Genomic DNA, 24372 nt, shown 5'->3' with positions numbered 1-24372 from the left:
CTATACTGTATTTGTCATGCAGACGCGAGTTGCTTTAATCGGAGGCAAATAGAATGTTTTTGCAGTGAAGTAGAAGCAGAGGGGTGGCCGAACCATTAGGCTACGTCACAGAGGATCAGAACTTGCCCTGCTCAACGTCACCATTGGAAAAACTGCTTCCCTGGAATACAGCTGTCCCTCGGATGACACGCCAGCACAACAACCCAAGGATGTCGAATTAATGCTCTGAAAAGCTCGGACATTCCGCACTGCAGACCGGAGATCTCGCCACTCGATTTGGGAATGTTCGCGATGCATGCATAAAGTGAGAATGAAGCGCAAAGGCGAGAGGAGGTGACCGGAGAGAGTCAGAGGAGAGAGTCAGAGGGGAGAGTAAGAGGGGGGGAGTCAGATGGGGGGAGTCAGAAGGGAGAGAGTCAGAGGGGAGAGAGTCAGAGGGGGGAGTCAGAAGGGAGAGAGTCAGAGGGGGAAGTCAGAAGGGAGAGAGTCAGAGGGGGAAGTCAGAAGGGAGAGAGTCAGAGGGGGGAGTCAGAAGGGAGAGAGTCAGAGGGGGAAGTCAGAGGGGGACACGGGCCGTGAATAGAATAGAACAGAACGTTTATTTCACCATATGTAACAAGTAGCCCTACAGGTACACGTACATTGGAATTGTAGTTATTGCTTATCCTTACAATATCTTATCCTTACAATATCTTATCCTTACAATATCTTATCCTTATAATATCTTATCCTTACAATATCTTATCCTTACAATATATTATCCTTACAATATCTTATCCTTACAATATCTTATCAGCACTCATTATTTCCCCATTACAGTCCTAGGTATGCAGCTAGATATTATAAGGTTCCCAATTTGGCAGTTGACTATCCGTAGTCTAGCATGGCCTTGTTTATGAGGCTGGTTGCAGCCAATCAGCCTCTGAGCAGAGCGGATGATACTCAGTTGAGCCTTGTCTGTGGCGGTGAAGAACCAGGTGGTGATGGAGGAGGTGAGGAGGGACTCCATGATGGAGGTGTAGAAGTGTATCATCATCACCATATACAAACATGTATGCTTTAGAACAGATTTAGCTCACTTGTCATCATTCAATAACAGCACATCAGTTCTTTATCTTGTGTAGCGCATTAGGCTACCCATATCAGGGCTTTATGGGTTTAGTTCATGGCGGGAAAACACCAGAGAAGCGGGTATAAGGATTAGGATTATCCCATTCATTTGGTTTAATGCTCTTTTCATCCCCTTAGTGATGCACACAGCACATGGTGATTGTGGCACTGCTATAGAATCCCGGTGCAGATATTAGAGGTATAGATTAGATTATAGAGGTAACTGTGAAGGAAAGAAGGAGTAGTCCGAAATAATCTTTTTGGCTTGTGCATTTCATTTTAAATTCCTCATCTTTTGATATAGGCAATATCACTTGTTTATGTGTTGGCTGATGGGGCCTCAAAGGATTCCTGATTGAAGTACAGACCGCAAATCTTTTTTGCCAATAAAATATGCTGTTTATTTCTAATTTGCAGTCTCCCTTAGTGAGAGAGACAGTCATGCTGGTCTTCCCTGCAGCTGAAGGGCTGGTGGTCACATGGTCATCAGCAGGCCCCTCAGCCCCTCCTCTTTGACTGTCTGGCTCTCTTGTTCGGGCAGCGCTGAAGGCGTGGCACCAGTGGGCTTTCAGCAACACAAGTATTGCTCTTCTGGTCCGTCATTCTGTCCTGTCCCAGTCCCTGGTCCACTCTGCTTTTAACCTGAGGAGAGGACACAACTAGTATTAAGGAATTAAATTACTGCAATGTTTAATCATCCATCTCCTCCCATTGCCTTGTCTGCCCCCCCTGGGTCCTCAAAGCCCTTCCATGGTGCCCAGTCTACCTGGAGGACTGCCCTGATGGTAATCCCAAAGAGCAGGCCGATTCCTCCCAGAAGACAGCAGATTGCTGCTAGGGCCGATCCTCCCACAACAGAGGATATTCCATCCAAGGCCTTAGCTGAGAGGTCCCAGAACACGCTGGTGTCCATCTGTGTCCCAGCGCCCAGAGCCCTGGTCCTGCTGGAGGAGACGGGCAGGGTCTCCATCACTGCTTCTTCCTCAGAGCTTCTGAGCTCAGTCTCCTGGGCCAGGGATGTTTCAGTGAAGGTGGAGAAGTCCAGGAAGTCAAAGTGGAGGGGGATGAAGACCCGGTCCACTCTAACCGGTGGAGTAGCAGCCCATTGTTTAGGGACCATAGGAGGCATCAAGGCGTCTCTGAAGGCCTCAATATCTGGAGGCTCAGTCTTGATCAGCGCCACTAAGAGAGCAGCTGCAATGAGAATCTTTAAACGGCCAAAAGCCATCGGGGAAGTCAGAAAAGTTCAGAGGAAATTCAATAGTGTCTGCACTTTGGTGAGGTTTGTGTTATGAATCTTCAGAATGTTCCAAAGACCTATGGTTTGTTGTCATTGTTATGGCAACAATTATTATGTCATAGGAGAAAGCTGTGACATCATCTCTAGAATCTTCATGACATTCTAGTTCCTTTTCTCATAATATTAGAATATTATGGTGTGTGTTCTATCTGTGGGGTGCACCCAGTTGGATAATGTGAGATGAATTTGTTTTTGTCACCAAACACACCACACTGTGGCTTTATTTGTCTGATTTTTTTTTCTATTTTTGGTCACAACAAACATACAGTACCTCACCTTTACCTACAATATTTTTTGTAATACAATTTATTTTCCTACAGGGACAAAGTGACCTCATGTTCCATCTTTCATCCTTATGAAAGCATAAGCAATAATTCTGAATTTATAAATATAGTAACATACAGTAGTCATGATAATCTCGAGCAGGTTATGAACTGGATGATTCACTTTTGAGTAGAGCCAATGAATATTTGCTTACTTACATACTTACATTTTGCGGCGTTGCCTGCAGCCTCCAATCACAGATCTAGGACCAGGTCAGAATCAGAATTCATTTGTTGCCATTTGTACTATATATAGCCTAAATAGGATAATTTTTTTTAAACACTGTGGTGCTTTACAACAATACAATAATGGACAAGTGCAAGGACAGGACAGGACAGTGCAAGATACAAACACAGTGCAAAACTAGCTGTGCAATTGGACTTCAAAAGAGTGAGTGCAGTAGTCAGTATAGTGCAAAGATGCAGGGGGCGGGGGAGAGAGTCAGAGGAGAGAGAGTCAGAGGAGAGAGAGTCAGAGGGGAGAGAGTCAGAGGGGAGAGAGTCAGAGGGGAGAGAGTCAGAGGGGAGAGAGTCAGAGGGGAGAGAGTCAGAGGGGAGAGAGTCAGAGGGGAGAGAGTCAGAGGGGAGAGAGTCAGAGGGGAGAGAGTCAGAGGAGAGAGAGTCAGAGGGGAGAGAGTCAGAGGAGAGAGAGTCAGAGGGGAGAGTCAGAGGGGAGAGAGTCAGAGGGGAGCCATGTTGATGAGGCTGATGGCCGAGGGGAAAAGGCTGTTCCTGTGTCGGACAGTTTTAGTCTGTGAGGACCGCAGCCTCCTGCCAGAGGGGGCCGGTGTGAAGAGGCCATAGCCCGGTGGGAGGGGTCGGCCATGATCTTTCTGGCCCGCTTCATCGCCCTGAAATCATACAGAGCTTAGAGGGAGGGCGGGGCCTGGATGGGGGGTGGGGCCTGGAGGGAGGGGGGGCCTGTTTTATATATCAAAATCAAAATATATTCAAGCAAAGCATTGAATATAACATAAAACATAAAAACATAAAAAATGGAAACCACGAAGGGACAATTCAACTCACGACACCGTCACTGTCACCCCGTAAGTTTCAGCAGTAGGCTACAGTGAATAATCGCTAGTTAGGTTTGTAAATCCCGTAGCTGAATGCTATTCTTTGGGTGGTTATTATTCCACGGCATTGAGTATCAATGAAACAATTCAAACAAAGGACGGTCTAGCCACTTCCTTGTTTTGTCGCAAGCTTCTAGGGAAAAAGGGAAGAGCCTCTAAATAAACCACTGGAATTGGTTGAGTGGATTCGGTGACAGATGATTGGTGGAAAAAAGTGAGTGATGGTTTGGGAGTCAACTACATCGGGTAGGGCGGTGACCGAGACGGAATCGTCACACTCCCCCCCCTTTGAAGAAAGCCAGACGGCAGGGAGGCGTTACTTCACTCAAAACCAAGGAATTCTCCATCCTCGCTCTCCTCTGCAAAAATGTCCAGGATCCTCTGGCGGTCCGAGCGGCATTGGTCCTCCATCCCCTCAGCCGTAGAGTTGAAACCCAGAAACTCCTCATCTCCACTCTCTTCAGCAAAAATGTCCAGGACACGCTGTCGGTCTGAACGACTTTGTTGGTCCTCCATTTCCTTGGCAGAGGGATAGCAGGGCTTGAGACGGGTGACATTCACCACTCTGACATCCTCTCCAGTGTCTTCCAATTTAAAGTCATGCCCTTTGGCCTAAAAAACACCCCAGCCACTTTCCAGCGGCTCATGGAAATTACCCTTGGGAAGCTTCGTGGGAGAATCTGCTTTGTATACCTTGACGACATCATAATTTACTCCCCAACCTGGCAACAACACTTCTACGACATTCAAGCTGGTTTCAATGCTCTGAGGAATGCCAAACTGACAGTCAATATGCAAAAGAGTCATTTCTTCCGATCTTCCCTTAACTTCCTGGGCCATGTCGTCTCTGCAGTTGGTGTTCAGGTGGATACAGAGAAGACACAGGCTGTACAGGATTTCCCTGTCCCGAGGAACCTCAAGGAAGTCCAGAGGTTTCTAGGAATGTCAGGGTGGTACCACAGGTTCGTGCCTAACTTCTCCCAGCTGGCAGAGCCTCTGAATGCAATGAAGCGCAAGGGAGCCAAGTTTATCTGGACGCCGAAGTGCCAGGATGCCTTTGAGACCCTGAAACGCTGCCTTGTGTCCCCGCCCATACTGGGACATCCAAACTTTAACCTGCCCTTCATTGTCTACACCGACGCCAGCGAGGTTGGCCTTGGTGCAGTTCTGGTTCAGCAGACGGGACTTGGGACCGAAGAGGTTCTAGCATACGCCAGTCGCAGTCTGAACACCGCTGAAAGGAACTATTCCACCACCGAGCAGGAGTGTCTGGCAGTCGTCTGGGCGTTGGAAAAATGGAGATACTACCTGGAAGGAAGGCTGTTCTCTGTTGTGACGGACCACTCCTCTTTGGTGTGGGTTTTCAAGACCCAGAAACCCAGCACCCGTCTCATCAGGTGGGCCTTACGTCTCCAGGAGTTCATTTTTTCAGTGGAGTACAGGAAGGGAAAGTACAATACGGTGCCTGATGCGCTGTCCAGAGCCCCAGCTGATGGACATAGTCCTCCCTTGCCCACCTGTGCCTCTGTCCTGTCCTTCAAGCTGGATCTGGTGAAAGACCTGCAGATCTCAGACGAAGCCCTCTGGAAGGCTCAACAAGCAGACCCAGACGTACGGAAATTGTACCAGTCTATTGTGGATCAGGGTGAAGTTGTGGAGAACTCGGCTACCAAATATACCATCTTGGAGGACAAGGTATACCGAGTGGTGCAGCTGCCTCATAAGACGCTGTACCAGGTATATATACCATCACCGCTACGAACCCAACTGCTGCAGCTCTTCCATGAGGACCTCTTGGCTGGCCATCTGGGGAGGTTCAAAACCTATAAAAGATTGCAAGCCTTGGTGTATTGGCCAAACCTAAGCTTAGATGTCAAACATTATGTCCAATGCTGTCAGATATGCCAACAACACAAGCCGGAAAGCCGGAAACCTGCTGGAAAACTCCAACAGACTGTCGTCCATAGCCCTTGGGAGATGTTGGGGGTTGACCTGATGGGCCCTTTCCCTAGAAGCTCCAAGGGAAATGTCTACCTCTTGGTATTTGTAGATTACTACTCACGATGGGTGGAGCTTTTCCCACTACGATGTGCAACTGCTGAGACTGTGTCCAAGGTGCTCACAGAAGAAATCCTAACCCGCTGGGGAGTACCAAACTTCATCCTTTCAGACCAGGGCTCACAGTTTGTTTCCTCTGTCTTTGAAAGTGTCTGCAAGCAGTGGAACGTGGGTCCGAAGAGGACGACCGCTTATCACCCGCAGACAAACCTAACAGAAAGGATCAACCGGAATTTAAGAACCATGATTGCCTCCTATGTTGATGACAACCATAAGCACTGGGATAAATACCTACCCGAATTCCGGTTTGCATTGAACTCTGCTGTCCACGAATCCACCGGAGTGACACCTGCTGAGGTGAACCTCAACCGGCCTCTCAGGGGACCCATGGAGGTTCTGTTGCTGCCCCGAGAGTGCACTCCTGACGCCCCAGCATTTGGAAAGGTTGCCCAGCTGTGTGAGCTAAAAGACTTTGTCACCAGCAAGCTCAAGAACGCTAGACAGAAACAGAAGAAAAACTATGACAAACATCGGAGGGAAGTGGAGTATAAGGATCGAGACCGAGTCTGGATGCGCACCCACCCGTACTCTAAAGCTGAAAAGTCCTTCTCTGCGAAAATAGCCCCGCGATGGAAGGGACCTTACCGTGTCATACAGAGAGTGGGTGCCCTTACCTATCAGATTGCATTGGAAGACACTGGAGAGGATGTCAGAGTGGTGAATGTCACCCGTCTCAAGCTTATATTATTTTTCTCTACACAGATCTGGTGCGTCAGGTTAATATCAAGGCTTTAAGAGAATTAAAGGAGTAAAATCAATTACTCTCTTTCAACAGAATTTCTTGTGCTATACTTGTAAGGAATATGTGGATGACTTGAGCAGAATACCTCGGGAGGTTTTGGAGGTGAGCACATGCATTTTGGGGACCATATGGCACCTGGACATAGAGGTTGGGGAAAGATAATTATTAATTAAAGGCTGTTAATCTTGCTCCCATTATGAAGTGATCCTACCTCTGATGTCTTTATCCAGGAAGCTGGCATCAGACTGATTGTGATTGGACAATCTGCCCATCGCCATATAGAGGTTTCTCATATTTGCAACAGCTCAGTTATTTATTTTCCTGTTTGTTATTTTGGGTGTCATATCCCTTTAATGGTGCCTTGCCTGATGTCTTGCAGCAGTTCTGCTCACTGACGGGATACCCTCATGAAATCTATGTGGACCCAGAGAGATGCATTCACAAAAAGCTTGGCATGCGACGAGGGGATGTATTTGTGGAATCAGGTGAAAAAGTCAGCACTTGATTGTGACTACTAAACACACAAATGTGTGCTGTGTACCACTATACTGTAACAATGTAATTATGGTTACACATTTATACATTGTGTGTGTGCGTGTGTGTGTGTGTGTGTGCGTGTGTGTGTGTGTGTGTGTGTGTATGTGTGTGTGTTTAGCCAACCCAAGCCCTCATGTGAAGTCAGGCATGTTGGTGGGCCATATGAAGAGCATGTGGAGGGCCATGACCAGTCAAGTGTTCGACTTCCAAGGAGACCCACTTCAACAAGGGGGGGCCCTCATAGCAGGCCCAGGTAATGCCTTACTACAAGTGATTATGCCATTCGCAAAGTTGTGTACGATAAGTGTGCAACGAGCCATTCTACAAAAATGTCACAGCTTGTGCTGTGCAAGGTCATTGGTCAGACTGCTGACCTCTCCTCTGCTCCCTGTGCTGGTGCTGTTCCTCTCTGACTCGTACGACCGTCCTGGTTCCACAAGCTCACGTTCTGTGTGAGCGAAGCAGAGTGTGAGTGAGCGGCGTGGTTGGCTGTGCTGTGACTGGCTGTCTCTCGCTCCGCAGGCTCTGAGGTGCATTTTGCCCATTTGGACCTGAACCGTCTGGACCACATGCCCATCCCCTGGCTCCTACAGATGGCCGGAGTGCAGCGGACTGTGGACCTCAGCGCCAGGCCAAGGATAATCCATGTGTAGCCCGCTTGTAGCCCATGCCAAGCTGCCCCCCGCCCCTGGCCGGCATCAATAGCAGTGTGCCTCGGCTCTCGCCATCTTTGTTGTTATGGTCTGTCTTGCTTGGCAAAGTAGGGTAGCGTAGACTTGGCATCACAGAACACATTACAGGTCTACGGCTGGGATGGGAGTGACACGGTAGTGGACGTGAATCGGGATCCAGTTTAGGACTATTTGGGGTAATACTGCAGGACTAGACTGCTTATGTTGACTTTGTGACCATTGGCGGCTTTTGGAATATAATGATGTAATCTGCTGATTTGCCATACTGATGTGTATGCCATTGTCCATAACTGATATTGTAAATAAAGTTTCATATCTCGGATTGTTCGGGAGCCTGCATAGGCAAGATGCAAATTCAGTCACTATATTTGTCATGCAGACGCGACTTGCTTTAATCGGAGGCAAATAGAATGTTTTTGCAGTGAAGTAGAAGCAGAGGGGTGGCCGAACCATTAGGCTACGTCACAGAGGATCAGAACTTGCCCTGCTCAACGTCACCATTGGAAAAACTGCTGCCCTGGAATACAGCTGTCCCTCGGATGACAGCTGTATCAGAAGTCAGAGGGGGACACGGGCCGTGAATAGAATAGAACAGAACGTTTATTTCACCATATGTAACAAGTAGCCCTACAGGTACACGTACATTGGAATTGTAGTTATTGCTTATCCTTACAATATCTTATCCTTACAATATCTTATCCTTACAATATCTTATCCTTATAATATCTTATCCTTACAATATCTTATCAGCACTCATTATTTCCCCATTACAGTCCTAGGTATGCAGCTAGATATTATAAGGTTCCCAATTTGGATATTGACTATCCGTAGTCTAGCATGGCCTTGTTTATGAGGCTGGTTGCAGCCAATCAGCCTCTGAGCAGAGCGGATGATACTCAGTTGAGCCTTGTCTGTGGCGGTGAAGAACCAGGTGGTGATGGAGGAGGTGAGGAGGGACTCCATGATGGAGGTGTAGAAGTGTATCATCATCACCATATACAAACATGTATGCTTTAGAACAGATTTAGCTCACTTGTCATCATTCAATAACAGCATATCAGTTCTTTATCTTGTGTAGCGTATTAGGCTACCCATATCAGGGCTTTATGGGTTTAGTTCATGACGGGAAAACGCCAGAGAAGCGAGTATAAGGATTAGGATTATCCCATTCATTTGGTTTAATGCTCTTTTCATCCCCTTAGTGATGCACACAGCACATGGTGATTGTGGCACTGCTATAGAATCCCGGTGCAGATATTAGAGGTATAGATTAGATTATAGAGGTAACTGTGAAGGAAAGAAGGAGTAGTCTGAATTAATCTTTTTGGCTTGTGCATTTCATTTTAAATTCCTCATCTTTTGACAATATCACTTGTTTATGTGTTGGCTGATGGGGCCTCAAATGATTCCTGATTGAAGTACAGACCGCAAATCTTTTTTGCCAATAAAATATGCTGTTTATTTCTAATTTGCAGTCTCCCTTAGTGAGAGAGACAGTCATGCTGGTCTTCCCTGCAGCTGAAGGGCTGGTGGTCACATGGTCATCAGCAGGCCCCTCGGCCCCTCCTCTTTGACTGTCTGGCTCTCTTGTTCGGGCAGCGCTGAAGGCGTGGCACCAGTGGGCTTTCAGCAACACAAGTATTGCTCTTCTGGTCCGTCATTCTGTCCTGTCCCAGTCCCTGGTCCACTCTGCTTTTAACCTGAGGAGAGGACACAACTAGTATTAAGGAATTCATTTACTGCAATGTTTAATCATCCATCTCCTCCCATTGCCTTGTCTGCCCCCCCTGGGTCCTCAAAGCCCTTCCATGGTGCCCAGTCTACCTGGAGGACTGCCCTGATGGTAATCCCAAAGAGCAGGCCGATTCCTCCCAGAAGACAGCAGATTGCTGCTAGGGCCGGTCCTCCCACAACAGAGGATATTCCAGCCAAGGCCTTAGCTGAGAGGTCCCAGAACATGCTGGTGTCCATCTGTGTCCCAGCGCCCAGAGCCCTGGTCCTGCTGGAGGAGACGGGCAGGGTCTCCATCACTGCTTCTTCCTCAGAGCTTCTGAGCTCAGTCTCCTGGGCCAGGGATGTTTCAGTGAAGGTGGAGAAGTCCAGGAAGTCAAAGTGGAGGGTGATGAAGACCCGGTCCACTCTAACCGGTGGAGTAGCAGCCCATTGTTTAGGGACCATAGGAGGCATCAAGGCGTCTCTGAAGGCCTCAATATCTGGAGGCTCAGTCTTGATCGCCGCCACTAAGAGAACAGCTGCAATGAGAATCTTTAAACGGCCAAAAGCCATCGGGGAAGTCAGAAAAGTTCAGAGGAAATTCAATAGTGTCTGCACTTTGGTGAGGTTTGTGTTATGAATCTTCAGAATGTTCCAAAGACCTATGGTTTGTTGTCATTGTTATGGCAACAATTCTTATGTCATAGGAGAAAGCTGTGACATCATCTCTAGAATCTTCATGACATTCTAGTTCCTTTTCTCATAATATTAGAATATTATGGTGTGTGTTCTATCTGTGGGGTGCACCCAGTTGGATAATGTGAGATGAATTTGTTTTTGTCACCAAAAACGTTCCCTTTCGGAACTAACACACCACACTGTGGCTTTATTTGTCTGATTTTTTTTTCTATTTTTGGTCACAACAAACATACAGTACCTCACCTTTACCTACAATATTTTTTCTAATACAATTTATTTTCCTACATGGACAAAGTGACCTTATGTTCCATCTTTCATCCTTATGAAAGCATAAGCAATAATTCTGAATTTATAAATATAGTAACATACAGTAGTCATGATAATCTCTAGCAGGTTATGAACTGGATGATTCACTTTTGAGTAGAGCCAATGAATATTTGCTTACTTACTTACTTACTTTTTGCGGCTTTGCCTGCAGCCTCCAATCACAGATCTAGGACCAGGTCAGAATCAGAATTCATTTGTTGCCATTTGTACTATATATAGCCTAAATAGGATATTTTTTTTTAACACTGTGGTGCTTTACAACAATACAATAATGGACAAGTGCAAGGACAGGACAGGACAGTGCAAGATACAAACACAGTGCAAAACTAGCAGTGCAATTGGACTACAAAAGAGTGAGTGCAGTAGTCAGTATAGTGCAAAGATGCAGGGGGCGGGGGAGAGAGTCAGAGGGGAGAGAGTCAGAGGGGAGAGAGTCAGAGGAGAGAGAGTCAGAGGGGAGAGAGTCAGAGGGGAGAGAGTCAGAGGAGAGAGAGTCAGAGGGGAGAGAGTCAGAGGAGAGAGAGTCAGAGGGGAGAGAGTCAGAGGAGAGAGACTCAGAGGGGAGAGAGTCAGAGGGGAGAGAGTCAGAGGAGAGAGAGTCAGAGGGGAGAGAGTCTGAGGGGAGAGAGTCAGAGGGGAGAGTCAGAGGGGAGAGAGTCAGAGGGGAGCCATGTTGATGAGGCTGATGGCCGAGGGGAAAAAGCTGTTCCTGTGTCGGACAGTTTTAGTCTGTGAGGACCACAGCCTCCTGCCAGAGGGGGGCGGTGTGAAGAGGCCATAGCCCGGGTGGGAGGGGTCGGCCATGATCTTTCTGGCCCGCTTCATCGCCCTGAAATCATGCAGAGCTTAGAGGGAGGGCGGGGCATGGATGGGGGCAGGTGCCTGGAGGGAGGGTGGGGCCTGGGGGAGGGTGGGGCCTGGAGGGGGCGGGGCCTGGATGGAGGGCGGGGCCTGGGGGAGGGCGGGGCCTGGATGGGGGCGGGCCTGGAGGGAGGGCGGGGTCTGGAGGGGGGCGGGGCCTGGAGGGAGGGCAGGGCGCAGCCGATCACCTTCTCCCCCCCCCCGATCACCCACCGTTAATTACTCTGGTCCTTGACTGTAGCGGTGGGGAACCAGGTGGTGATGGAGACGTGAGGATGGACTCGATGATGGAGGTGTAGAATTGAACCATCATAGTCAGAGTCAGAGTGGAGCTGAGTTCTTCCTGAAGTCGTCCACCATTCCCACTGTCTTTAGAGCGTTGAGCTCCAGGTTGTTCCAGCTGCACCAGGACAGCAGCTGCTCATTCTCCCACCTGCAGGCGGACTCGTCCCCATAGAGATGAGTCCTATGAGGGGGGTGTCGTCTGCTAACTTCAAGAGCTTCATGGACTGATGGCTGGAGGTGCAGCTGTTCGTGTGTAGTGAGAATAGTAGGGGGAAAGAACTGAGGCCCCTAATTAGCCTTAGACCATCCTGATCTTGCAAGCTTCTATTATTTTTCTCTACACAGATCTGGTGCGTCAGGTTAATAGCAAAAGGCAAACGCTTTTAGAGAATTTAAGGAGTAAAATCAATTACTCTCTTTCAACAGAATTTCTTGTGCTATACTTGTAAGGAATATGTGGATGACTTGAGCAGAATACTTTGGGAGGTTTTGGAGGTGAGCACATGCATTTTGGGGACCATATGGCACCTGGACATAGAGGTTGGGGAAAGATAATTATTAATAAAAGGCTGTTAATCTTGCTCCCATTATGAAGTGATCCTACCTCTGATGTCTTTATCAAGGAAGCTGGCATCAGACTGATTGTGATTGGACAATCTGCCCATCGCCATATAGAGGTATCTCATATTTGCAACAGCTCAGTTATTTATTTTCCTGTTTGTTATTTTGGGTGTCATATCCCTTTAATGGTGCCTTGCCTGATGTCTTGCAGCAGTTCTGCTCACTGACGGGATACCCTCATGAAATCTATGTGGACCCAGAGAGATGCATTCACAAAAAGCTTGGCATGCGACGAGGGTATGTATTTGTGGAATCAGGTGAAAAAGTCAGCACTTAATTGTGACTATTACACACACAAATGTGTGCTGTGTACCACTATACTGTAACAATGTAATTATGGTTACACATTTATACATTGTGTGTGTGCGTGTGTGTGTGTATGCGTGTGTGTTTAGCCAACCCAAGCCCTCATGTGAAGTCAGGCATGTTGGTGGGCCATATGAAGAGCATGTGGAGGGCCATGACCAGTCAAGTGTTCGACTTCCAAGGAGACCCACTTCAACAAGGGGGGGCCCTCATAGCAGGCCCTGGTAATGCCTTTGTTCAGGAATTTACATCCAAACACCCAGGAATTTACATCCAAACACCTTAAACCTTTGTCCTCTCACTCCTTTTGTAATTCATCACCCCCCCCAAATATTCACATAGCTGTGCTAACATACAAAATGGCTTCCAGAAGGCCATCTGTCTACAATAGAATAACCATCCTTTGTCCCCAATTGCCGCCCTTTTTCTCATGTCACATGTCTGTACTCTTGGCCACGCCTGCCATTTCATATGATGTACAATGCAGTAGCCAATCACATCCTGGAAGGACCTTACCTGTGTTTTGACTGCATATAAGCCACAGCAGAAGACCAAACGGGCACTTCGCTGACTAACCACTCGTTGTTCAGGAAGTCCTTGCGCTCGTATGTTTTTCACAATAAACCAGACTTAACCTTTTGAGCGAATCTTGGTAAATCCTTTTGACTAGATCAGTTAAATTACTATCACAGTTGGCGACGGGGATGGGATCGACTGCCGTGGGGTTCGCCTGGGGTGGAACCAAAGGACGCAGACGTGCGGAGCGGTAGCCGCTCTGGAAAACTTCTCTCTTTGCGTCTATGCGCACTGGTTCGGAGAAGTCCGCCGTTGGTTCCACTCGGCTAGACTCACGGTACGTTGAAAAACGAATCCTTTTATGCTTGTTATTTGCCATGGTTTTGGTTCAGATTGTGTTGGTCTGGATTATTGAAAACAGAAACCCCGGCGTGGGTATTTTATAAGTAAGTAACTATCCAAGGAGATGTGAACAGCAATAGATATATTTATATATTATATTGTCCTTTGATTTCGTCCTTGTTTCGTTACGAGGGTATATGCCGTTCAGAAGAAGTGTGAGTTTTGGTCTCGTGAATTTGTTCCCCTGTAGTTGATGTACAATTCAGGTTGTTTATCGGTTGCAGCTTAGAACGGGTTTTTGAGTTAATACGCCAAAGAGTTGGCACAGAACGTGTTTCCCTTTGACCGGTCGTAGGAGTTGTACCGTTGTATTTTTTCTCAGCGAAGGTTGTACCGTTGTATTTTTTTTTCTCAGCGAGGGTAGCTACGGGAGTGGTTTTGGTATGTTAGTCCGACCCGCGTTTCTGGTAGAAGCGTTTGTCCCTTTGATCCCGGGTGGTTTAGTCAACCTAAACTAAGTTTAGCTTTGACTAAGTGGCTGGTGCAGCCAGGCATGCTTGTTGTGTGTTAAGTCGTGTGTTCGTCCTCTTTTCGTCATCTTTGGTCGTTCTTTGTTTTGCGTCCCCGTGTTAGTCTGCTGTTTTACTGTTGGAGTTTCGGCTCTGTCTTGTATGTGCACGGGGTTGTTAGTTTGTTGTTTACTGTTTGAGCCTCGGCTCTTGCCTTGTATTGTTTGTTAAGCGCGCCATTGATCCAGGTAAAGTATTGTAAGTATTTTGTACACTCTTTAGACTGTTAAATTCGTAACTGCTAGATTTACAGTAGGCTAGCTGGTTGTCTGGGAGACGCAGGAAAACACCACTCCGCTCTCCCGGTGATCCGCCATCGAGCCAGAGAACAAAGGACCAGTTGACTGGGTGAGTTATTTAGCGGTTTAATGTGTCTTTGTTTCTTTCGAAATTGTATTCCTTGAATATTCCTTGTTTATTTCCCGCCTGTGTTTAACTATACTTTTCTTTTCACCGTTAGTTTTGAATTATAGGCTGTAGGGTATTGTGTTAATTATGAATACCAATACTAGTTCGCTGTCTGGGCCAGCTAAGATTGTTGCGCAAAGGTTTTGGGATGATGCTTGTGTACAGTATTTGATCTGGGCGAAGCATTCTGATTTCCCCCTGTCCGGTACACTCAATATTAGTGAGTTAGCGACTGTTAGGGCTCAGTTACAGGCGTTTGAGATGACTAGGTTAGGAAGGGAGCCTGGAAATGCGATAGATTGGAATGCATTCAGGAAGTGGGAAATAGTCGCACACGAGTGTTTTTTCAAGTCAAAAAGAAGCGTAGCTGACAAAGTTAATCAGAGAGAGGAATATTCAGAGTCCCTCCCCCCTCCTAGTCATTCCGTTTTGAACTCTATCACGCCGACTCGGCACTCAGAGCTCACACCTCTTTCCCGAACTATGTCTGTTTCACTCGCTGTTGTAGCTGCCGCCCCGCCTCCCAACTCTGTTTTTCCGTCTGCTCCCAACCAACAACGACCAGAGGGGCGACAGAGAAACAATGGGAAGCGTTCTGGTAGGGTTAGGCGAGGAAAAAGGTATAATCGAAGTAAAGACAGAGACGATTCATGTTACCATTGTGGTCAGTATGGTCACTGGATGGCACAGTGTCACAGTTACCGCAAGATAAAAGAAATGGAGAATTCTCAGACCTGGGGTCCAGCGCCACCTGCTGGAGTTCCCTTGAACAACCCACAAGGTAGATTTTAACTAGCCAATATAGACCCATTTTTTTAAGGTAAATAAACAGGACGAGACAGATGTAGCTGAGGACGTAAGGTTTGTACATGATAGTGGGGGGATAGATAATGTTTGCCAGTGTCTTAACCTGAATACAGCATCTCCTAACCCAATTATATATTTTTAATGTTTATGTTAAATATCTCATGTTTATAGTTTGAGGCACATTCATCGGGGCTGAGTGTTTTTCTGAGTGTTTTACAGACAACTGTCGTTCCGGGAGTGATGGGTGAGTGCCGAACCAGGAGACGACACAGGACCGGAGGTGGAGATGGGGGTTACCGGCCTGTTTCTCTACAGATGGGCGATCTGTGGTTCGTGGGATGCAGGACCAATGCCATGTCACCAACTCACTGTGAGCGACAGATAAGTATGACATAGGGAAGAGACCATTTTTGTCCGAAGCGGGCCCAATACTCTGTCCTCAAATGCAGAAGAGGGAAGTTTTTAGATATACAATTTTTAGCTATACAAATGAAGCTTTGATGGATTTTTTGATTAATTGATAATTTATGTTTTCTTAATTGTAAGTGAAGCCAGTTCATTTTAGTGTCATTTTATTTGAGTGATGCATTTTTTTCCCCCACCTCTGTTTTATCCTGACTTCAGGAAATTTGTTTCTACCCTTAAGGGGTGTTATTTTGTTGAGACGAGAATGTGTTTTTTCATTTCATAAAATCGCGAGAGAAATTCTAGAGCCAAATCCAATTGCCTTGATCATGACTGGGGACTGAGCGTGTTAAAGTCATTCTAACACTGCCCCTGATGTCACTGTAGGCTACTGCAGAGCCTAGATACGAACTGACTGGCTCTAATGACACTTGAACAGACACCCTGTTTAAGTTTTCCTGACTGAATAACACAATTTTTCCCCAAAGCAGGAGCTTGCACTTAACCATGTTTCTGAGTATCTCCCAACAGACTGCTGATAACCGTTCCTGACCAAAGAGGGAAACAGGGAGACCAGACCAGAGGACTCAAAGGGGAACAGGGAAACCAGACCAGAGGACTCTCCTTTTTTCTCTTCTGTTTTGTCTCTGTTTGTCTCTCTCATCTGTGGATCCACAGACGGAGCACTTCATCAGCCTGTACTGGGGGAGCGGGAGCGCCGAGGTGGCCCTCCAGCAGCACGACCCGGGCCGGCCCTACGTGGAGCAGTACCGTGTGGACCGGGTTCAGTTCAAGAGCCTGTACGTGCTGCTGGCGCCCTGGCTGCGCACCTTCACCCTGCTGGACCAGGACAGGGACTCCCTCCTCACCTTCCGAGAGCTCGCTGGCTGACCGCTCTATGCAGACCTGCCCAATGGGAAGACAGACTACCAGGAACAGATGAGCAGCCTGAGAACAGGCCAGAAAACATGGAAGAGAAGTAGATGTTGCGGGAGGAACCTACCCGTCAAAGATGGAACAATCAGCACCAGGACATTCTGGCCTGTGTGGAATAGCTGTAAAAAGTAGCTGAGAGGACGGTCCATGCAGCCGAACCAGAGATCTCAAGAACAATCGGAGAGTGACCTTGACAGTCACCGCCACACTGTCCTCTCCTCTGATGAGTAATCGGAGAGTGACCTTGATGGTCACCGCCACACTCTCCTCTCCCGCCACACTCTCCTCTCCTCTGATGAACAATCGGAGACTGACCTTGCTGATCACCTCCTTCTCGTGGTTGTGGTATGACAACGTGGACAATCTCAACAGCAATGACTGCACCTCTAACCGCACACACTGGAACCTACATTAAACATTCAGAGACGCAAACATGGAAGCTATGATCCAGAGGAAATTACATGCGATTATTCACAACAAGAGTGAATGAACTTTGAAATTATCTTGAAAAAAATATCATATTTGTTTACAAGAGTTACAATGGTTGAAACATGAGTTGATAAATAAGTTTGGGTTTTTCCTCTAAATTGACCAAGAGGTTTTTTGCCCTTCTTACACTGGTAACCATTTATCTTTTTGCCTTGTTCAAACTTTAAATCAAGGTTTTTTGGTGAATGGTTGTCCACTCTTAGACTATAAATAGTATAATCATGTCATCTTTTTTACCGTGTTTCCTGTCAAATTTCTGAAACAAGGGGTTTTGTTGTGTGATTTTGCACGTGGAAAGAAAATAATCTTTTTTTTTGTTTTTTTTTTGCTCCACCTAGTGGAGAGATTATTTCCTTTCCACATGTATAGCATAGCTGAATGTTTAAACTTTGTGTTTGGATTTTATATTTTATTTTTGTGTACCTGTTCAGGCACAAATGGGGGATTGTTCAGGAATTTACATCCAAACACCCAGGAATTTACATCCAAACACCTTAAACCTTTGTCCTCTCACTCCTTTTGTAATTCATCACCTCCCCCAAATATTCACATAGCTGTGCTAACATACAAAATGGCTTCCAGAAGGCCATCTGTCTACAATAGAATAACCATCCTTTGTCCCCAATTGCCGCCCTTTTTCTCATGTCACATGTCTGTACTCTTGGCCACGCCTGCCATTTCATATGATGTACAATGCAGTAGCCAATCACATCCTGGAAGGACCTTACCTGTGTTTTGACTGCATATAAGCCACAGCAGAAGACCAAACGGGCACTTCGCTGACTAACCACTCGTTGTTCAGGAAGTCCTTGCGCTCGTATGTTTTTCACAATAAACCAGACTTAACCTTTTGAGCGAATCTTGGTAAATCCTTTTGACTAGATCAGTTAAATTACTATCACACCTTACTACAAGTGATTATGCCATTGCAAAGTTGTGTACGATAAGTGTGCAACGAGCAATTCTCCAAAAATGGCCCAGCTTGTGCTGTGCAAGGTCATTGGTCAGACTGCTGACCTCTCCTGACCTCTCCTCTGCTCCCTGTGCTGGTGCTGTTCCTCTCTGACCCGTACGACCCTCCTGGTTCCACAAGCTCACGTTCTGTGTGAGCGAAGCAGAGTGTGAGTGAGCGGCGTGGTTGGCTGTGCTGTGACTGGCTGTCTCTCGCTCCGCAGGCTCTGAGGTGCATTTTGCCCATTTGGACCTGAACCGTCTGGACCACATGCCCATCCCCTGGCTCCTACAGATGGCCGGAGTGCAGCGGACTGTGGACCTCAGCGCCAGGCCAAGGATAATCCATGTGTAGCCCGCTTGTAGCCCATGCCAAGCTGCCCCCCGCCCCTGGCCGGCATCAATAGCAGTGTGCCTCGGCTCTCGCCATCTTTGTTGTTATGGTCTGTCTTGCTTGGCAAAGTAGGGTAGCGTAGACTTGGCATCACAGAACACATTACAGGTCTACGGCTGGGATGGGAGTGACACGGTAGTGGACGTGAATCGGGATCCAGTTTAGGACTATTTGGGGTAATACTGCAGGACTAGACTGCTTATGTTGACTTTGTGACCATTGGCGGCTTTTGGAATATAATGATGTAATCTGCTGATTTGCCATACTGATGTGTATGCCATTGTCCATAACTGATATTGTAAATAAAGTTTCATATCTCGGATTGTTCGGGAGCCTGCATAGGCAAGATGCAAATTCAGTCACTATATTTGTCATGCAGACGCGACTTGCTTTAATCGGAGGCAAATAGAATGTTTTTGCAGTGAAGTAGAAGCAGAGGGGTGGCCGAACCATTAGGCTACGTCACAGAGGATCAGAACTTGCCCTGCTCAACGTCACCATTGGAAAAACTGCTGCCCTGGAATACAGCTGTCCCTCGGATGACAGCTGTATCAGAAGTCAGAGGGGGACACGGGCCGTGAATAGAATAGAACAGAACGTTTATTTCACCATATGTAACAAGTAGCCCTACAGGTACACGTACATTGGAATTGCAGTTATTGCTTATCCTTACAATATCTTATCCTTACAATATCTTATCCTTACAATATCTTATCCTTACAATATCTTATCCTTACAATATCTTATCAGCACTCATTATTTCCCCATTACAGTCCTAGGTATGCAGCTAGATATTATAAGGTTCCCAATTTGGCAGTTGACTATCCGTAGTCTAGCATGGCCTTGTTTATGAGGCTGGTTGCAGCCAATCAGCCTCTGAGCAGAGCGGATGATACTCAGTTGAGCCTTGTCTGTGGCGGTGAAGAACCAGGTGGTGATGGAGGAGGTGAGGAGGGACTCCATGATGGAGGTGTAGAAGTGTATCATCATCACCATATACAAACATGTATGCTTTAGAACAGATTTAGCTCACTTGTCATCATTCAATAACAGCATATCAGTTCTTTATCTTGTGTAGCGTATTAGGCTACCCATATCAGGGCTTTATGGGTTTAGTTCATGGCGGGAAAACGCCAGAGAAGCGGGTATAAGGATTAGGATTATCCCATTCATTTGGTTTAATGCTCTTTTCATCCCCTTAGTGATGCACACAACACATGGTGATTGTGGCACTGCTATAGAATCCCGGTGCAGATATTAGAGGTATAGATTAGATTATAGAGGTAACTGTGAAGGAAAGGAGTAGTCCGAATTAATCTTTTTGGCTTGTGCATTTCATTTTAAATTCCTCATCTTTTGATAAAGGCAATATCACTTATTTATGTGTTGGCTGATGGGGCCTCAAATGATTCCTGATTGAAGTACAGACCGCAAATCTTTTTTGCCAATAAAATATGCTGTTTATTTCTAATTTGCAGTCTCCCTTAGTGAGAGAGACAGTCATGCTGGTCTTCCCTGCAGCTGAAGGGCTGGTGGTCACATGGTCATCAGCAGGCCCCTCGGCTCCTCCTCTTTGACTGTCTGGCTCTCTTGTTCGGGCAGCGCTGAAGGCGTGGCACCAGTGGGCTTTCAGCAACACAAGTATTGCTCTTCTGGTCCGTCATTCTGTCCTGTCCCAGTCCCTGGTCTACTCTGCTTTTAACCTGAGGAGAGGACACAACTATTATTAAGGAATTAAATTACTGCAATGTTTAATCATCCATCTCCTCCCATTGCCTTGTCTGCCCCCCCTGGGTCCTCAAAGCCCTTCCATGGTGCCCAGTCTACCTGGAGGACTGCCCTGATGGTAATCCCAAAGAGCAGGCCGATTCCTCCCAGAAGACAGCAGATTGCTGCTAGGGCCGGTCCTCCCACAACAGAGGATATTCCATCCAAGGCCTTAGCTGAGAGGTCCCAGAACATGCTGGTGTCCATCTGTGTCCCAGCGCCCAGAGCCCTGGTCCTGCTGGAGGAGACGGGCAGGGTCTCCATCACTGCTTCTTCCTCAGAGCTTCTGAGCTCAGTCTCCTGGGCCAGGGATGTTTCAGTGAAGGTGGAGAAGTTAAGGAAGTCAAAGTGGAGGGTGATGAAGACCTGGTCCACTCTAACCGGTGGAGTAGCAGCCCATTGTTTAGGGACCATAGGAGGCATCAAGGCGTCTCTGAAGGCCTCAATATCTGGAGGCTCAGTCTTGATCGCAGCCACTAAGAGAACAGCTGCAATGAGAATCTTTAAACGGCCAAAAGCCATCGGGGAAGTCACAAAAGTTCAGAGGAAATTCAATAGTGTCTGCACTTTGGTGAGGTTTGTGTTATGAATCTTCAGAATGTTCCAAAGACCTATGGTTTGTTGTCATTGTTATGGCAACAATTCTTATGTCATAGGAGAAAGCTGTGACATCATCTCTAGAATCTTCATGACATTCTAGTTCCTTTTCTCATTATATTAGAATATTATGGTGTGTGTTCTATCTGTGGGGTGCACCCAGTTGGATAATGTGAGATGAATTTGTTTTTGTCACCAAAAACGTTCCCTTTCGGAACTAACACACCACACTGTGGCTTTATTTGTCTGATTTATTTTTTCTATTTTTGGTCACAACAAACATACAGTACCTCACCTTTACCTACAATATTTTTTCTAATACAATTTATTTTCCTACAGGGACAAAGTGACCTCATGTTCCACCTTTCATCCTTATGAAAGCATAAGCAATAATTCTGAATTTATAAATATAGTAACATACAGTAGTCATGATAATCTTTAGCAGGTTATGAACTGGATGATTCACTTTTGAGTAGAGCCAATGAATATTTGCTTACTTACTTACTTACTTTTTGCGGCTTTGCCTGCAGCCTCCAATCACAGATCTAGGACCAGGTCAGAATCAGAATTCATTTGTTGCCATTTGTACTATATATAGCCTAAATAGGATACATTTTTTTAAACACTGTGGTGCTTTACAACAATACAACAATGGACAAGTGCAAGGACAGGACAGGACAGTGCAAGATACAAACACAGTGCAAAACTAGCAGTGCAATTGGACTACAAAAGAGTGAGTGCAGTAGTCAGTATAGTGCAAAGATGCAGGGGGCAGGGGAGAGAGTCAGAGGGGAGAGAGTCAGAGGGGAGCGAGTCAGAGGGGAGAGAGTCAGAGGGGAGAGAGTCAGAGGGGAGAAAGTCAGAGGGGAGAGAGTCAGAGGGGAGAGTCAGAGGGGAGAAAGTCAGAGGAGAGAGAGTCAGAGGGGAGAGAGTCAGAGGGGAGAGAGTCAGAGGGGAGAGAGTCAGAGGAGAGAGAGTCAGAGGAGAGAGAGTCAGAGGGGAGAGAGTCAGAGGGGAGAGAGTCAGAGGGGAGAGAGTCAGAGGGGAGCCATGTTGATGAGGCTGATGGCCGAGGGGAAAAGGCTGTTCCTGTGTCGGACAGTTTTAGTCTGTGAGGACCGCAGCCTCCTGTCAGAGGGGGGCGGTGTGAAGAGGCCATAGCCCGGTGGGAGGGGTCGGCCATGATCTTTCTGGCCCGCTTCATCGCCCTGAAATCATGCAGAGCTTAGAGGGAGGGCGGGGCCTGGATGGGGGCGGGGCCTGGAGGGAGGGTGGGGCCTGGGGGAGGGCGGGGCCTGGATGGGTGCGGGGCCTGGAGGGAGGGCGGGGTCTGGAGGGGGGCGGGGCCTGGAGGGAGGGCAGGGCGCAGCCGATCACCTTCTCCCCCCCCCCCGATCACCCACCGTTAATTACTCTGGTCCTTGACTGTAGTGGTGGGGAACCAGGTGGTGATGGAGACGTGAGGATGGACTCGATGATGGAGGTGTAGAATTGAACCATCATAGTCAGAGTCAGAGTGGAGCTGAGTTCTTCCTGAAGTCGTCCACCATTCCCACTGTCTTTAGAGCGTTGAGCTCCAGGTTGTTCCAGCTGCACAGGGACAGCAGCTGCTCATTCTCCCACCTGCAGGCGGACTCGTCCCCATAGAGATGAGTCCTATGAGGGGGGTGTCGTCTGCTAACTTCAAGAGCTTCATGGACTGATGGCTGGAGGTGCAGCTGTTCGTGTGTAGTGAGAATAGTAGGGGGAAAGAACTGAGGCCCCTAATTAGTCTTAGACCATCCTGATCTTGTAAGCTTCTATTATTTTTCTCTACACAGATCTGGTGCGTCAGGTTAATAGCAAGGCTTTTAGAGAATTTAGGGAGTAAAATCAATTACTCTCTTTCAACAGAATTTCTTGTGCTATACTTGTAAGGAATATGTGGATGACTTGAGCAGAATACCTCGGGAGGTTTTGGAGGTGAGCACATGCATTTTGGGGACCATATGGCACCTGGACATAGAGGTTGTGGAAAGATAATTATTAATAAAAGGCTGTTAATCTTGCTCCCATTATGAAGTGATCCTACCTCTGATGTCTTTATCCAGGAAGCTGGCGTCAGACTGATTGTGATTGGACAATCTGCCCATCGCCATATAGAGGTATCTCATATTTGCAACAGCTCAGTTATTTATTTTCCTGTTTGTTATTTTGGGTGTCATATCCCTTTAATGGTGCCTTGCCTGATGTCTTGCAGCAGTTCTGCTCACTGACGGGATACCCTCATGAAATCTATGTGGACCCAGAGAGATGCATTCACAAAAAGCTTGGCATGCGACGAGGGGATGTATTTGTGGAATCAGGTGAAAAAGTCAGCACTTAATTGTGACTAGTACACACACAAATGTGTGCTGTGTACCACTATACTGTAACAATGTAATTATGGTTACACATTTATACATTGTGTGTATGTGTGTGTGTTTAGCCAACCCAAGCCCTCATGTGAAGTCAGGCATGTTGGTGGGCCATATGAAGAGCATGTGGAGGGCCATGACCAGTCAAGTGTTCGACTTCCAAGGAGACCCCCTTCAACAAGGGGGGGCCCTCATAGCAGGCCCAGGCAATGCCTTACTACAAGTGATTATGCCATTCGCAAAGTTGTGTACGATAAGTGTGCAACGTGCAATTCTCAAAAAATGTCACAGCTTGTGCTGTGCAAGGTCATTGGTCAGCCTGCTGACCTCTCCTCTGCTCCCTGTGCTGGTGCTGTTCCTCTCTGACCCTTATGACCCTCCTGGTTCCAAAAGCTCACGTTCTGTGTGAGCGAAGCAGAGTGTGAGTGAGCGGCGTGGTTGGCTGTGCTGTGACTGGCTGTCTCGCTCCGCAGGCTCTGAGGTGCATTTTGCCCATTTGGACCTGAACCGTCTGGACCACATGCCCATCCCCTGGCTCCTACAGATGGCCGGAGTGCAGCGGACTGTGGACCTCAGCGCCAGGCCAAGGATAATCCATGTGTAGCCCGCTTGTAGCCCATGCCAAGCTGCCCCCCGCCCCTGGCCGGCATCAATAGCAGTGTGCCTCGGCTCTCGCCATCTTTGTTGTTATGGTCTGTCTTGCTTGGCAAAGTAGGGTAGCGTAGACTTGGCATCACAGAACACATTACAGGTCTACGGCTGGGATGGGAGTGACACGGTAGTGGACGTGAATCGGGATCCAGTTTAGGACTATTTGGGGTAATACTGCAGGACTAGACTGCTTATGTTGACTTTGTGACCATTGGCGGCTTTTGGAATATAATGATGTAATCTGCTGATTTGCCATACTGATGTGTATGCCATTGTCCATAACTGATATTGTAAATAAAGTTTCATATCTCGGATTGTTCGGGAGCCTGCATAGGCCAGATGCAAATTCAGTCATCGTCACTATACTGTATTTGTCATGCAGACGCGGCTTGCTTTAATCGGAGGCAAATAGAATGTTTTTGCAGTGAAGTAGA

At 47.2% G+C, this 24372-nt stretch overlaps 2 protein-coding genes across 2 annotated transcripts; both read left to right on the top strand.

Annotated features, from left to right (window-relative positions):
- Window positions 1–9738: 9738 nt before the first annotated feature.
- Window positions 9739–18488, top strand: LOC311324415 (peroxiredoxin-like 2C; the record flags this gene model as incomplete). Its single annotated transcript, XM_084456871.1, has 6 exons — window positions 9739–10191; window positions 12210–12278; window positions 12407–12460; window positions 12556–12661; window positions 12800–12934; window positions 18358–18488. The coding sequence occupies 6 exons, from the start codon at window positions 9739–9741 to the stop codon at window positions 18486–18488; spliced, it is 948 nt and encodes a 315-aa protein (XP_084312997.1).
- Window positions 18489–21941: 3453 nt separating this feature from the next.
- LOC311324413 (peroxiredoxin-like 2C) lies at window positions 21942–23891 on the top strand (the record flags this gene model as incomplete). Its single annotated transcript, XM_084456869.1, has 6 exons — window positions 21942–21998; window positions 22785–22853; window positions 22982–23035; window positions 23131–23236; window positions 23359–23493; window positions 23761–23891. 6 exons carry the CDS (start codon window positions 21942–21944, stop codon window positions 23889–23891), a joined length of 552 nt encoding a protein of 183 aa, XP_084312995.1.
- Between the last annotated feature and the right edge of the window lie 481 nt (window positions 23892–24372).

Source organism: Borostomias antarcticus, assembly GCF_949987555.1.
Source record: "Borostomias antarcticus genome assembly, chromosome: 23".
Classification (NCBI taxonomy): domain Eukaryota; kingdom Metazoa; phylum Chordata; class Actinopteri; order Stomiiformes; family Stomiidae; genus Borostomias; species Borostomias antarcticus.
This window is presented reverse-complemented; position numbering and strand designations above follow the sequence as displayed.